The sequence below is a fragment of the Penicillium canariense genome (genome assembly GCF_028826845.1).
Source record: "Penicillium canariense strain IBT 26290 chromosome Unknown utg000007l_segment0_segment0, whole genome shotgun sequence".
NCBI lineage: Eukaryota > Fungi > Ascomycota > Eurotiomycetes > Eurotiales > Aspergillaceae > Penicillium > Penicillium canariense.
Window position 1 is genome coordinate 2,532,704 of NW_026622734.1, and position 15,177 is coordinate 2,547,880.

At 51.9% G+C, this 15,177-nt stretch overlaps 5 protein-coding genes across 5 annotated transcripts; 2 read left to right on the forward strand and 3 right to left on the reverse strand.

Moving 5' to 3' along the window:
• Positions 1 to 889: 889 nt before the first annotated feature.
• Positions 890 to 2,235, forward strand: N7482_009929 (uncharacterized protein; the record flags this gene model as incomplete). Its single annotated transcript, XM_056692053.1, has 4 exons — positions 890 to 1,042; positions 1,101 to 1,208; positions 1,295 to 1,769; positions 1,865 to 2,235. The coding sequence occupies 4 exons, from the start codon at positions 890 to 892 to the stop codon at positions 2,233 to 2,235; spliced, it is 1,107 nt and encodes a 368-aa protein (XP_056539759.1).
• Positions 2,236 to 3,187: 952 nt separating this feature from the next.
• On the reverse strand, positions 3,188 to 4,027 carry N7482_009930 (GLTP domain-containing protein; the record flags this gene model as incomplete). The annotated part of the gene is made up of 4 exons (XM_056692054.1): positions 3,188 to 3,494; positions 3,589 to 3,707; positions 3,761 to 3,819; positions 3,877 to 4,027. 4 exons carry the CDS (start codon positions 4,025 to 4,027, stop codon positions 3,188 to 3,190), a joined length of 636 nt encoding a protein of 211 aa, XP_056539760.1.
• Positions 4,028 to 4,395: 368 nt separating this feature from the next.
• On the forward strand, positions 4,396 to 7,829 carry N7482_009931 (uncharacterized protein; the record flags this gene model as incomplete). The annotated part of the gene is made up of 3 exons (XM_056692055.1): positions 4,396 to 4,506; positions 4,584 to 7,217; positions 7,275 to 7,829. 3 exons carry the CDS (start codon positions 4,396 to 4,398, stop codon positions 7,827 to 7,829), a joined length of 3,300 nt encoding a protein of 1,099 aa, XP_056539761.1.
• A 267-nt stretch (positions 7,830 to 8,096) lies between these two features.
• N7482_009932 (putative mitochondrial inner membrane protease subunit Imp2) lies at positions 8,097 to 9,060 on the reverse strand (the record flags this gene model as incomplete). Its single annotated transcript, XM_056692056.1, has 2 exons — positions 8,097 to 8,472; positions 8,576 to 9,060. The coding sequence occupies 2 exons, from the start codon at positions 9,058 to 9,060 to the stop codon at positions 8,097 to 8,099; spliced, it is 861 nt and encodes a 286-aa protein (XP_056539762.1).
• Positions 9,061 to 9,582: 522 nt separating this feature from the next.
• Positions 9,583 to 10,215, reverse strand: N7482_009933 (macro domain-containing protein; the record flags this gene model as incomplete). The annotated part of the gene is made up of 1 exon (XM_056692057.1): positions 9,583 to 10,215. One exon carries the CDS (start codon positions 10,213 to 10,215, stop codon positions 9,583 to 9,585), a length of 633 nt encoding a protein of 210 aa, XP_056539763.1.
• Positions 10,216 to 15,177: the final 4,962 nt, after the last annotated feature.

Consider the following 15,177-nt stretch of genomic DNA (forward strand, 5'->3'; position numbering starts at 1 on the left):
GTTAAACGACCCAACAGAATTTTGGCACTAGAAACTCGTTCGAGTCATGTTGCCGGAGTCTTGGCCGTGAAACCAGCCAGTGTTTAGCGAGCAACGAGGGGCCTGAGCAGCTGGGATCGATGCGATTCTAGCCACACGAGAGTTGACAAGGTTCCATGACACCGTCAGGGTTACAATGGGTAGCTCCATGCGAGGAGCAAATAGCGTCCGCTAGATTCGCCTCCCTTCTGGAAAGTCTGACAGGGTTTTCCTGGTTCAACTTTCTCCTCCCTACAGGATTGTATCCGTTTCCGAAACCCACCGCCCCATCTTCTTCATGCGCAGTCCCTTGGAACTCGACTAAAAAAGCCTGGAGACGCCTACAACAACTGCGAGAGAAAATAATGTGACATATTCTTCTGTCATTTTCATCTCCGGGCGACAACGAGAGCGAAATTGGTATACGTACACCGTAGGTTGTCCCCACAGGCCCCTCGGCACATGGTTCAAACCCAGCTGCCCTAAGGCCTCCCACACGGGCAATATAACCCGTGCTATTATTGCAGGCGGCTCGTTGACGGCACTAGCGTGGTCAGAGTATACAAATTACCCGTCCTGGAGCCGCAGTGACATTCCAGGCGGATCGTGTTGACCGAAATCACGGAGAACGGCACCGCGGGGACCCGCTCGAACTGGACCAGCCCTGTTCTCGCCACTGACGACCCCGATGGTAATGCTTGGCTCTCGGCAGCGGGTTTCTGTTCATCTCCTTGTCGTTCCTCTCTTTTCCCCCAGATTGCACTCGTTTAACATCCCTGGGGAGGGTGTACTGGAAGTTTACCATCTACAATTGATTTGGTGGGTGAACCATGCGTTGCGAATAGCCAACCGATCTCAGTTTGCTATCACAATGCTACCATTGGAGGGTCGCAGCAAGACCATTGTCATCGTCACCACCATTTTCTTGGGGATTTCCTTCATTACGGTCTGCCTGCGATGTTTTGTCCGACTCAAGCTTGTCAAGGCCTTTGGCTGGGATGATGCTTTGATGGTTTTTGCGATGGTAAATAGATTCCTACCCCATCTACGGTCTCCCAGCATGCTAACAGCCTATGAACTAGTTCTTGAACATTTTATTTGCGCTATGCGGGATCACTGGCGCATATTATGGAATCGGCCAGAAGTTGGAGGAACTCTTGGAGCGCAAGACGATGGAGACCGCCTTGTTTGTAAGTACCATTCTCCCCAACTTTTGATGCACTTGTAGATGTATAGGGGAGGAAGATTCGGAACCAATACTAATAAGTGTCGAAAGTGGTGGTGGCTTGGCCAAACTAGTTATGTCTGGGTATGCGCTATCGCAAAGGTATCGATCGCTGTCGCTCTCCTCCGCCTAACTATTGCTCGAATTCATGCGATCATTTTATGGGCAGTCATCGGGGTGACCACGATTGTCGGTCTCGCCTTCTGGTTCATGTTGACTCTTCAATGCCAGCCAGTATCCTTCTTCTGGCAGCAAGCTCGACTTTTGCCAGATCCGACCGCGAACGTCCATGGCCACTGCATGAGCGTCGACAGCATCATCATCGTCGCCTACGTCTACAGTGTCACCGCCACGTTGTGTGATTTCATTCTAGGAATTCTTCCTGGGTTCCTTGTGTGGAATCTCCAGATGAACATGAGGACCAAGGGCGCGCTGGCTGCTGTTTTGGGACTGGGTTGCATTGCTAGCGCTGCGGTCATCGTCCGTATTCCTTATCTTCATGATTACAAGAACCCTGATTTCTTATGTGAGTTTCTCTATCAGCGCCCGTTACTCAGTACTGTCGTGATAGGGGACAGAGACACTATGGGAAAATAGACTAACGGCCTTTGGTTTCGACAGACGCCACCACCAACATCTCAATCTGGTCCAACGTCGAAGCCGGCCTGGGCATCTCCGCGGGCAGTCTCGTTACACTCCGACCACTTTTCCGCTGGTTTCGTGATCCCAGCTACGGGGGAACTCGGAGCAAGCGTACTGGCGGCAGCATGCCGCTCTCCAGTGTGAACGCTGTCCGCTCGGATCCCTCTGCGCCTCAGTATTGGCGGCCGGATCTGGATCCGGAAGATTCCCATGCGGTTATTACGACCGTCCATACCTCAAATCAAGGTAGTCGCTCAAGCAGTCAGGAAGATCTTAATCCGAAACAGGGTACATTCTTTCGCGGTGTGAATGTGCAGAAGACTTTCTTCGTCTCTGAGAGCGACGAATAGCTTCATCCTAACGTTATATAGTTATTTGAAAGAACAAATACTTCAATTCCATATTTCTGTGGAATTACCCGATAAATATATTAGCTTTGTTCTTTTTAAGTCAATCATAAACCAGGTAGGCCCCGGGACACTGACTGGTGAGGATCCAAGGTGGGTTTCGGGATATATAAACACGGGCCAAGCTGAAATCACCAATCACCAGTGTAGTAAGTAGGTAATATAGGAAAATAAGCAATGGGCCCATTTTATGTAAATGCTTAATCAAAATCTAAGCCAAGACATAACTAGTAGGAATTAACTAGCAAAGCCAAGTGATCCTCGGAATCCCATTATTTATTCTTACATCACGTGGGTAAGCTAAGTTGAGAAGCCATGCTAAAGCAGATGCTTATATTACTTTTATTTATGATGTCAAAATTCGCATTGCCCTTCAACCAGCCCTGCCGGGCTAGCTCAATCGGTAGAGCGTGAGACTCTTAATCTCAAGGTTGCGGGTTCGACCCCCGCGTTCGGCTATTCCTACAGAAAAACCTGAGATCATTTTTTTGCATTCCTTATTTCCTCCATACAAATATTTATTTACATAGAAGAAGAAAAATCGGTCAAGTAAATCCCCTCTTCTGCACAATACGCTCATACGGCGATGGGAACTCCGGTTTGAAAGCCACATGCGGAGGAATATAACCAGCACCACTATACTACAAATGGCGGTAAACAGTTAGTTCCAATAGAATTGGTTTCACTAAGTGGTCTACTATCCAACTCTATTTATAGGTATAAAAGGATGATAAATTGAGTTATGCTTCACAACTAAAGCCACCTGGGCAATTGGACATTGCCATAACGACAAACGCTTGAACTCACGTTCTCACAGAGACATATATTCAGTATGTACAGGCCGGGTCACACGCATAACCTGCGAGTCACCAAAAACAGACCACCCACCACTAGCTTACTTCCACTGGGCCTCGGGCGTGGCCTGGAACTTCAGCAGGATGTCCACCACGTTCTCTAAAGCCTTGACTTCCCTGTCCAGGGCAGCGGTGACCTCGGACTGGTCATTGCCCAGCTTCGCGTAGAAGTCCTTCCGATAAGGCACACCTTGTTTAATGGCGAGCTCGGTGCCCTTCCGGATCAGATAGCCGTGGTGAGTGCTGAGACCACCGTCCGTTTTGTAGGCTCCCAAAAAGGACGCATTGAGTTCTTCTGACGGGTTGTTGATGCTCAGGCGGAGCGACGCAGCAGTGAATTGCAGGCCACTGTTCACACAACATTAAATCAGCACAGGTCCAAACAGACAATTAAGGTTGTAGGTATGAATCAATAGAAGAGAAAAAGATGATCATCTCTTACCGAACCAGCCACAGCAGACCTTCAGTAGCCTTGTGCTCTTTAGACTTGAGCTCATTTCGCACGAGGTCCTGCAGAGTCTGGGACTCAGCAGGGGCTTTGTTATACCTCTCTCGGACTTTCTGTAGTATAAATAAGCATCTAGCCCTTTGCTGGACAAAAATGACCAACAAACCTCAATGTTTCCAGATAAATCCTTCTTGACTGCAGCCAAGCCCACGCCGCCAATCACGTCTGGAGTTTGTCTGGTATTAGATTCAGGCCTACATGCAGGGATCTAGGGACACAAACCAAACAAAGTGACCAAGGCCCCCGCGGCCTCGAGAAACTCAGCGGTAGAGATAGCGTTGCCATTCGCGGCATCGATTGGTACCTCCTCGAAGGATCTCTCAATGTTGCTGAACCAGGTGCCGGGGGCGTGGACTTCGTTAGTGCGAGCCATTATGGACGAGTAGAATTGGAACAATTGGAACAATCGAGGTGCAGAAAGGGAGAAGCAACGGAGGGGGGAGACGGCCACTAAGGCGGGATATCAACAGCTGTCCCGTCCCTCACCGCCGCCCGCCACGCAAGCTAAGGAGTGGGGTACCTGGAAACAATTAGTGCAAACAGAGGAAGCTCCTACACTTGGTCCTGGTCTCACATTACGTCATCGTCGTCACGTTACAACGCGATCCAAGATCACTCGCACTATTCAGTCCCATCGTACCTGGGCGATAATTCCTCCCTCCTCGCTGCAGTGATCCTCACTCTTAATGTGTAGCCCATCGATCCTTGCTGCTACCCCTGGTGGGTAATACACCAAATGCGATGACCACCCCGGACCCTCACAACGGGTCGGCGCGCTTGGAAGCTCCCCATGTCTTGCAGGATAGGCAGTACCAGGGCCTGCCGCTGGGGTCCCATACGGAACAGAAGCTGGTAAGTTGGGTGTTGAATCTTCAAGCTTCACTAAACACGGTGTCCGCGTCATACTAATTGGGTATTTCTGTCCACAGCGTCATGCCTCCGCTCATCATCTACATATGACCAGTCGGCGCTTCTTTATTGGACCGATCCCAGAGGGCTGGATTCATGGCCACCGCAAGTCATGGTACCAGTCGAGGCTTCGGTTTAGGAACTACACATCGCAGACGCTCTCGTTTTCAGTCGACCCTGTGGCCTCTCATTACAACCAGCAAGAAAACCAAGAACCCCACGCCGCGGAGGGCGCGGCGCCTGCTCCAAGCGAAGAAGCCACCCTTACACTGACCAACACAAGCGAGGGCTTTACACCGGAGGAAGGGCCCGCGGAGAGCACACAGGAGGATGCCGAGGAGCCACCGGGGGAGCTTCGTACTCTCACTCATCCGACGGAGGAGACGGAAGAGATCGAGTCGCTGTCCGAGTATGAGCCATCGACTGAAGCTGATTCCGATGCAACACCACGCCCAATGACGGAAAGAGGCTCAAGACGGAGAGATGACAATGGAAATGCCTCCTCGTCGTTTGTGACCGCCAGGGAAGATCTTGCAAGCACCGTGGACACAGACCGGACGTCTACCATATCTACCATAAAGCCCAATGGATTGACACCTACTCAACGGCCTACTTCGCAGGAATTGCAGCAGCTGAGCATAGCCAGGGATGATGCTGCAAGCCCTCTCACCTCAAGTGCTTCTGCAGACCTAAGTGAGGCTGACTCCTCCACGCATTTGCTACGACCCAGCCTGAAAGATCAGAAGAAGCCCAAGAGCAAAGCCTCTAGCATATCGCGGCCTACGCTTGACCAGCAGGAACCTCAGAATGAAGATTTTACTGAGCAAGAAGGTCCCAGACGCAATGGACAAATACACCGACGGATCAATCGAAAGATGGCAAAATACAACCTGGATGACAATGTCATGCACAAGCAACAGAAACTGCGCTCTCGCATTGCCAAGACCCAGGGTGCAATCTCTGCGAACCGCCCACGCGGGCGCAAGATGCAGGACGGTGAAATTGTCAAAGCAGAAAAGATGCTGGTTTCTGTCGAAGAGACCGTACAAGACAAATTGCCTGCCGATTATACGGAAAATGACAGTTTGCGGACAGAAACTCGAACTGTAGACAAGTGGAGAGAGTTTCTGGTCGTATGTCGAAAAGGTTCTGCTGATCACGCACCTTTTGCCTTGCAAATGTACCGAACTCGAGTGATCCCCGATGCGCAGAGCCCGAATAACAAAAACAAAACGGCTCCCTACTATGAAGTGATGCTGAACCCCAAAAACACCCAGGTCAATCTCTATTCGGCTCTCGACAAGACTATTGTGATCTGGCATCCTTGCAGACGCGGCACCAAAATATACATTATCCGCCCCAAGTCGACAGCTCATGCCACCGAGTGGTACACATTTATTCGGCAGGTGCTTGGCTGGCGCCGTCCCAGCCAGCTACCCATCAATGTTCCGGATCTAGGAGTCTCGTTAATTTTCAAACACCCGTTTGATCAATCAGAGGCACAGCTTGGGGTGAAGAATGATGATGAGAGGCACACTACGATATTTAGCAGGGCTGCAGCTAATGAGAAATCTGCAGCAGCGACTATTATCAAGGGCTGTATGGAGATGCTTGAGGGCCGTCCCGAGTGGTCCGAAGTTTTAAGAGCTTGGTCAAAAACAGAAAAAATGGGCCTTGCCTGGAAACGATACGATCGTCTTGAATGGCTATTCGGTGCCAACGAGGAGAACATGTACGGAACTATTGCGATGCAGTCATCACATGAGCTTGAGCTTCGACCGCGATATCATTACCCTACGGCAATCAAGAATGCAGACGTCAAGGAAATGGAACCTCCACCCGTCGAGGGGTTCCTGATTCGACTCACATCACAAAAGGGTTTGCACCAACGGATGAACAAGATGTTCTTCAAACATCTGTACTTCTACACGCAGGATCATTTCTTATTGTTCTGTCGACCGGCCAAGGCCTATCCCCCGACACCGCCGAAATTAGCTCCAATGGAAGGGTCGAGTATACCGACTTCCCGCCAGATCATGGAAGAGATGCCATTGTCTTGGGATATCGACCCATACCCCGTTGAAGAGGGCGAGATTGCGTGGCTGAAGAGCGGGAATGCCAACTTCGTTCAACGGCACGACGAGGAGGCTTATGCTCAGCTACAGAGAAATGTGCACAACATGAGCCAGGCCGAGGGGTACATCGACCTTTGCATGGTACGGGAAGTGCGGAACATCCAGCGTGGGAGCAGCCCTGCGGACCAAAACATCCAAGAAGGCCCAGCTGTGGATTTCCAGCCCGAGCCCGCGGACACTCGACAGGATGATGGTACCACTAAGCAGTTCGAGGGCGACCGGACATTCGAGATGACACTCGAGAATGGCCTGGTGATTCGCCTACAGGCATACGATGCTGGCACGCGAGCTGAATGGGTGAAGCGGTTAGGTGCCCTGGTGAAGTACTGGAGGGCACGCAGCTTAGATGATGCTGCCGAACTTCAGGCGATGCGGCAGCAGAATTTGAAGCTTCTAGAAATCGACGAAGAAATGGAATCGATTGTGGGCCAGTTTGCAAAGAAGTGGGAGGTAAAAAAGGCCGAGACATCTCCACATTTGCACAATATGTGCGCGCTGGCTGGCTGTCGGCCGATCAAGGTCTGTGTTATTGATATCATGTACCCTCGATGAACATCGCATACTGAAGGTATCCAGATGTCTGGGCAACTTTATCGCAAACCCCGTCGCCATTCCACCTTCGCTCGATGCCACGTAATTCTCACTGCAGGCAAACTGCTCATCTTCCGGAGCACGCTACGCCAGCGCAATGGCGCCGAGATCCCCCACATCCATCAAGACCACGATACAACAATTGACCTAAGCGACTGCTACATCTACTCCGGACTTGCCACCGAGGCCGATCTGCTCTATGCCAATCAGACATTTGACAGCAACAACCCAGGTCTCCACGCCCTCCCGCGAATCTATCTTGCGTCTAATACATTTACCAGCCGTGACCAGGATACAGCTATCACGTTTGTGATTTGGCAACCTCTGAAGAAGAGTTACTTCCGTGCCGAGGAAAGAGCCGCAACGGGTCAAATCAAAAGAAGCTTGCGACATGTGTCAACACTTGGAAAACACGGTCGAACGATCGTTTTCAAAGCTCGTAGCCGTGTCGAGAAAGACCGCTGGGTTCTAAGCATTTCTTCGGAGATCGACCGTCTGCAAGAAGAGAGGCAGGAAGATATTCGGATTGTCTCTTTATAATAAATACCCTCATTTCCTTTCTTGCTTATCTCTCACAACATGTGTTTTCCCCCGGGCCCAAAAAACGCATCTAGCTTTTCGGGGATTCTTATGCTTTTGGACATTGTCAGTTGACTCTATACACACGTACACGCCATACATGGATAGTAATGATACAATGACATCCCAAAGGAAGTCTATTTTATGTACAATGTAGACAGCGTCCTGACGCTATCATAGATGGAGATGTCCAACCAACACTCGTTCACCGCCATCCCCAAGGTCGTTTCAAAAGTCAGCTGGTCGCTCCAGCTTTACGGCTTCCTTCAGGACGCGGTCGCGCACACTCTGTCGATAATTCTCCCCAAGCCGACTATCCAGCCCAGCATCCTCCACTTTCCCTGACTCCCATTGTGTCCAATCCAACCAGCGCATTCGCGGTCCCAGGACACCGACCACGCGCCCTGTGATCAGGCTGATACTGACGGGGCCGTAGGTATTGCTGTCAAGCGACCTGCGGGGGTCTGCGGCATCGCCTTCCAGCCAGACGTGGTTGAAAGGAACGATCTGAGTAGATTTCAAGCATGGTTCGCGAGTGGTGATGCGGTCACCAGGGAGACCGACGACTCGTTTGATCGCGATGTGTGAGGAATTGGCAGGCGATCTGATCAGAAATGAACGTATTAGTCTGGGTGTCCTGTCCAGTTTGGGTGTCGCACCCTATAGATCATGGAAATATCTCGAGACAGAGAGAATCCTAATCCTACCGGAAAGTCACCACCATCCCCCTCTCCAGCCTCGTCTGCCTTTTCCAGGGCAGAATCCGGTGCAAAGACCACATGTTAACCAGTACCATATCGCTCTTCGTGTGCATCTGGTCATAGTCCTCGTTGAGATACGGCGTCATCGACGGGCCCTTGACCCACATTATTTGCATGACATGCTCCGAAAAGAAGAGACTAATAGGGATCAACGGAACGAGGACACGAGCTCCGCGACACATGAGCCGAACTGGTCGTGGGAGGGCTGCATAGCGCTGGCGGAAGTTGGAGAAGAAGGATTGGAAGGGCCCCTTGCGGGCTAGACTGGGGCCCGGGGTTTCTGGCACTGGCGCTGGCGCTGGCACTGGCTCGAGTGGGGGGGCTGGTGCTTTCTTTGGAGGGAGTTTCCCGCTGCGAGAGAGGGTTTTAGCTTCGGTAGGATTGAGGGCGCGTAGATTTGAGCCCGGCGCTTTCCGGTCGTGGTGTGGCATGTTTGCGGGTGAGGGAGTAGGAGAGGTGGGTGTATGTGGCGTCAACGGCGACACAGGTCGGCAGAACCATAACTAGACATTCATGTTGAAAGTAAAGAACCTGTCTTACAGGGTTTGCGTTAATGACTGCTGAGGCTGGAGTGACTACGGTACTGATAAATTGATCAAGAACACGGCTGTTTGCATCGTTTGTTCATGTTTATCTGATTGTGATGGCCTCAGGCTGTAGTAGTAATCCCCGCAAACGCCGACAAATCATGAATCGTTATCCATCCGGGCATGATCGTGAACATCTTGTATTTAAATGACAAGACAGAATATCGGGCAAAAAAGAATAACAGATTGATGGAAACATTGTGCAAAATAGTGCGAGGGACTAGAGAAAATACATCCCTCGATAAGCGCTCCAACTTACGCATCCGTGTCTTGGGAGCCTCTAGGTAGCTCTTCCTCTGTTGGAGGGAAGCTTTGACTATGGTTATTTAGCACGCATTCCAAGTCAAGTCAGAGTGTATGAAGTACTCACGGTATTACCCTCTCGTAAGCGAGCACATCCTTCTGCTCGAAGTTACAGAAGATCACTCGCTCGAGCTTGCCCTTGTTCTGGGGCAGCTCCAGGAAATTCCGTACCTCATCAACGGCAGCAGTAGCAGCCTTAATGCTGGGATAGCCATAGATGCCGGTGCTGATGGCCGCAAATGCAATAGACGTCATGTCATTCTCAACGGCGACCTCCAGACTGCGGCGGTAGCAGGAGCGAAGCAGGGCCTCAGGGCGCCTTGGGTCCTTGTGGAACTCCGTATCGTAGACTGGGCCCACGGTGTGCACAACCTTTTCACAAGGCAAGTCATATGCAGATGTAACTTTGGCATCACCGACATCACACCCTTCCAGGTCGGCACACTCCTCGACAAGCTGGCGGCCAGCAGCACGATGAATAGCACCGTCTACGCCGCCGCCACCCAGCAGCGAACGGTTAGCCGCATTCACGATACAGTCTACCTCGAGTCTGGTAATATCGTAACGGATGATGGAGATGATGTTGTTGAGAGCCCGCACCGGAGTCCGCTCGGAACTCGTCTTCCCGAGTCTGGCGAGCGAGTACAAGGATGACACAGTGGGAATCTCCGATAGTGTGAGAATGGGTCGGGGCATGTCGAGAAATGAATTTCGAGATGAACCTGAAAGGAAAATGGGTCAGGATGAACAACTTTTGGTTGGGAAGGTTTTGGCAGCAGGAAGAACTCGAGGTGACGTACAAACGCGCATTCGTCACGTGCTTGATAGTACAGTAGTCGACAGGACGGACAGCTTTCATTTTGATTTACCTCGAGAAATTCGACGATGAGCAAGTTAAGAGCATGGAGCATCAAGCCTCGAAGGGGAATACCATATTTGCCTTGCTATGGCTTTCTAAATATGCCCTGGACAATAATGGTCAGTGCGGGGTGGTTCGAGTACCAAGCGCCTGTACACATCCAGGCACAGCGCAACGCTGCATGTACCACAACCATCCCATCATCACATACCTCGATGTCAAGTATGAAACAGCCACGGACACAGAGCTTGATTGGAGTCCTCCGGGAGTCTAATACGGGCCCTGCACGAGCAATGCATCTAGACCATAGGTCTACGCCTCCAACCCAAACTACTTCAGATCGAGCAGCTACCCGTTGTCATGACAGCCATGTATCGCACTACCCACACTACTGCACATCCCAAAACACCTCCCAAAAAGACACACCAGATGTGTGCATGCAAAGCTTAAAGAGGCGGAATCATACGATTCGTGCCGCCTAGCGGCCCACACCCCGGACAGAAAGCGTCGGCGGGCCATTTCCCCCGCGAACCAGGACCCAGAGCGAAGTCTCATATAGTGTGGATGGACTCGATCGCTCCGGCATTCCAAACGGAAATCTGCATTGCATATGCAGTCTGCACGCGACCTAAAGGGACGCCTCCTTCGGATCGCACCCGCCGGTTCTTGATTGCCTTCCGTCCTCTCCACTAGGTCCTGCCAGCCCAAACCGACCAACCCCCCGATCCAATCCCTGCGCACCGGTTCAATGGAAGCCAATGAGGCGACTGGGTTTAACGGCAAAAGTACTCAACGCGGGACAGCCCGGGCTGTCAGCTAGGGTCGGGGTTTGGTGACCCTGGTCCGTACCCAAAGCTTACTACGGAGACATTCAGAGACATGCCTGCTAGACCCTCGGTTGGCAATGGGTAGCGGCGGGTCGAGCAGCTCGGCGAGGAGGCAGCAATACTGGCCGAGCCACGACGAGACCTCGGTGCCACATGAATCCTGCATGGAGCACAGAGTACAGTCCTCGAGTCTTCTCTCCCCACAGGGCAATTAAGCACATATGCATTGCCACGTTATTCTTGGAGAAGGCAGCAACAAAAGTGCACTCATCGTCGTGGACACATCGCACGCACGAAAGTACCAAGGTTGCCGGATGCGAGGCCGACAGCGAGGCGGAAGCGGCTTGATTGCCGCCCGGGGATTTCCTTCTGCTGTTCCAGACGTGCGATAGTGTACAGTAGTGAGGTACTTCTATTTCGCTGTTCGCACTAGGCCTTTCCAATCAGCATTTACATTGCCCAGCCACCGGAGCACGAACTGAGTTTGTGACCGGACAGAGCCAGCAGGTCCTCATCTCTTGGCCGGGCCTCCCTTTTCTTGACGAGACGCTGGCTGGTCCCTACTTTGGCTCCCATTGAGAGCAATGTAACCATTCCGGAAACAACTTCTTTTCCGGACAAGCAAGAAGAAACCGCAAAAAGAGCAACGAAGCAGACGGCATCGGGGGTCTAATTACGGGGAACACAAACACCAATTCGTACCCAGGGCTCCTTTCCCGTCTGGTTAACGGGGTGGAGCCCGCGCTTCCATTCCTCCACTTCCTCTTCTTTGCCTCGTCGCCCTCTCATGCTCTACTGAAACAGGTTTTTGTTGACCGCAGTGGTCACAGTGGGGAACTAAGCGGAACCCGCCAGGACCAAAAAGCGGTAGCAGTTTGGCTGTCATGGCAGACCCCACGCTCCGAGGACCGCGGATCAGCAGGGCCCAGCCTTTGCGTCCGGTCGATCGGCGCGGTGGTTGATTTGATTGAAGATTGCCGATCCTTCGGCTGTTGTGCTGCTGCCGTCGATCGCACGGATCGGTCTCATTTCGCGGATGGATACTAGTTCGCCCGGTCTCCTTCCTCTTGGAGCGAGGCATCGTGGGTGCGGAGGCAGTCATTGGTCACGATGCGTTCCCAGGAAAGTCAAGCTCGAGGCTGGGGCTGGGGCTGGGGCTTGCTGCTAGGAGGGCTGGGAGACTTTCCCCGGGGGCCTCTCGTGGCGCCGGGAAGAGAGGGCCGTTCTGGGATCGGGCTGGCTCTACTCTATAGTTGGAGCGGACCTGTACTTTTGCTTGCATTGTCGTTCCTTTTGGATGCTTTACTTTTGGATCTGACGGGGGTTCCTCCTTTGGTTCCTCGTGGAGTCAAACCTTGACCCTGGGTTGAAGATGCGGAACCTTGGGTGGATACGAATTTCGGGGTTGTGCTATTGGTTGGACGCCGCCATGTTTCGCGACAGACGGAACCGAAAGTATAGGCGGGAAAAATAATTATAAAGGCCATGCTAACTCCAAGTACATACATAGATACAGACGGCGTGTTTACTTATCTTTCTCTGCATTCGAGTCCATTTTTACCCCTACAAATATTTCGCTCATATGGTGCCAAATCCCGGATTGTGAATTCAAATCCCGGTCCCGATCCTATTCGCAGGTAGCTCAGCTGTCACAAAAACCTAATTTTCTGGGGCTCGTTGCTGGTCCTCTTTGCTCTCTCTGCCCTTTTTTTGGGCCCAATATGCCCTCTTCCCCTCTTCCCGGCCCCAGCATTAGTATTTGCATTAAGTCGTAGTTGGCGTTGGCTGGCGGAACTTGCAAGCGGTCTAGACTGGTTGCTAATGCAGAGACCCATGCACAAGCAGCTGTCAGAAACGCAAAATGGGAACTTGCACCTGCAGCTTGCATAATAGCATCTCTCAACATAGAATATACGGCAGGGCGAGATGGATGGTAATTAATGCTTCTTTTTAACTACGCTTGGATCCTGGCTATATACTAATGTATTTAGATGCGCCTGGAATGACACAGATTGCGGAGGATTGTGTGGTCGGGTGTATATACCCGCTGCCGCGGATTTGGAATACATCCCTGTCCTGTTCTAAAAGAGTCAGGTAACAGCAAAGGATTTTCGAGCACAAGATAGTGTGGCTTTCGTGATACATCTGCGTTCGACTGTAGTGGCGTGTTTCAACATGTCCCGCAAGCTGGAAAACTCGCCCAATCTGGACATTTAGTTCAAGAGATCTGCCGGGGATGGTCCAGTCTACTCCGGCCTCGCACTCGTATCAGAGGACAAAAGTAAAGACCAGCTTCGAGCTGGGATTCTGTGCTTGCCGACCATCCAATTTATGCCGAGCCAACAACTGAGCCGAACTTTCAGGCCTCTCCTGGCACAGGCTCATGATTCATAATGCATGAACACGGCGCAAAGCTGCATGGGATGCCGGAGAAAGCAACCAGCTCGCCCGCCACCGGAAGGCCCCCGGTCCATAAGACGTAGTGGATCAAGACCGAAGCTCCCGCTGTGTTTACATCTTATTCGGTTTAGTGCCGGCCGGGACTGGCGCACGATGTGTAGACAAAGCCCAAGACCCAGCCCCTCCGACATCGCGGGGATCAAAGCCGCCTGTCATATGCAGACCAAAGCTGCAAAGAAAAGCGCACTAAGCAATCGACTGGTAACTGCCCTGCGGGGGAACCCACCACTTCTCCATGGATGAAGGCAGATCAATGGTCACTCTGTTTCGAAGCGAAGGTTTGCTTCGCCCATTGCCCGCCACTCATGCCAGGGCTCGTGCGATACTGATTTGCAGTCGCCACCAGTGCTTCGCCACTTTGATTTGCCGTGGCTTGTCTGCTTCTGTCGGACCGAGGCACGTTGCGAAAACTTGCCTAGGTTGCTTTGACAGATCCCCTGCTGAGCCTGCCCCTTTCAAAGTTAGTAGGAGCACCAAGCAGGAGTGCAGGGAGGCTTGAATTATGTCGGGAGAAGCAAGTCAACCCCGACTCATCACGAGACAAAGGCGAGAGCGAGAACGAGGGTGATCATTCCATCGCCCCTTTGCCATGTCGAACCCACCGGTCCCATTTCTATTCCTAGACATGGGGGTGCAGAAGTAAATCGTGAAACGAACGATACTAGTGCCGATGGTCCAAATACCGCCTGCTGGTACCGGATCAACCGACAGAAAGAAGCAAGCCAATTCAATAGTTGCCGTTCCGACCATCCACTTCATCCGCTTCATCTGCAGTTCAATCTATTTTCTGGGCGAACCGACGTTGATATTCTGGACAACGAGCTCAGGAACATCTGGAGCGATAGTCGCATCCACCTGGTCCCCACTGGCGGCGGATCTCAATCAGCAGTTAATTTGGGCCCGCCTCGCTGGTCGCTAGCCCATCACCAAATCTCCTCGGCTTCCGGTCGCTATATCCGGGACTTCCCCCTTTGCCCGTCGATCGCGATGTGCGAAGAGTTGGGGGTTCTTTCGGCTGGTTCTGATTGTCCGGCAACAGAAATGATGGGGGTTGTTTGCCGTTAAGCTCAACGGTCAGATGGTGGATCCGCTGCGTTTTGGAGACGTTTTTCTTTCCCTTTGAATTGATGAGTACGGAGTATTAGCTTGGATTAAGCTTGACGTATTCGAAAGATTCAGGGGTTGTGAACAGAACACCAGATCATACCATAAGTCTAATTACTGTAATCAATATCCTCCTCCGTCTGTCCTGATCCTCGAGGCATTGACCAGGCCTCTCGGCTTTCTATCCTTTGTTGATGGTCTTTGTCTATAGCATGGCCATGGCGAATGCTCGTCCACTCTTTCCTCGGGATTTGCACGAAAACCTAAAACGGCGCCAGCGTCCTGCAGCAAGTGGGTCGGCGGAGACTTTCCGTCGGATCCATTGCCCAAGATGGCGTGGAGCAGGGGAAATAACGGCCAGCCCACTCGTCCGGCCTGGGAATCTCGGCAAGCGAGAGGAGACGCCAA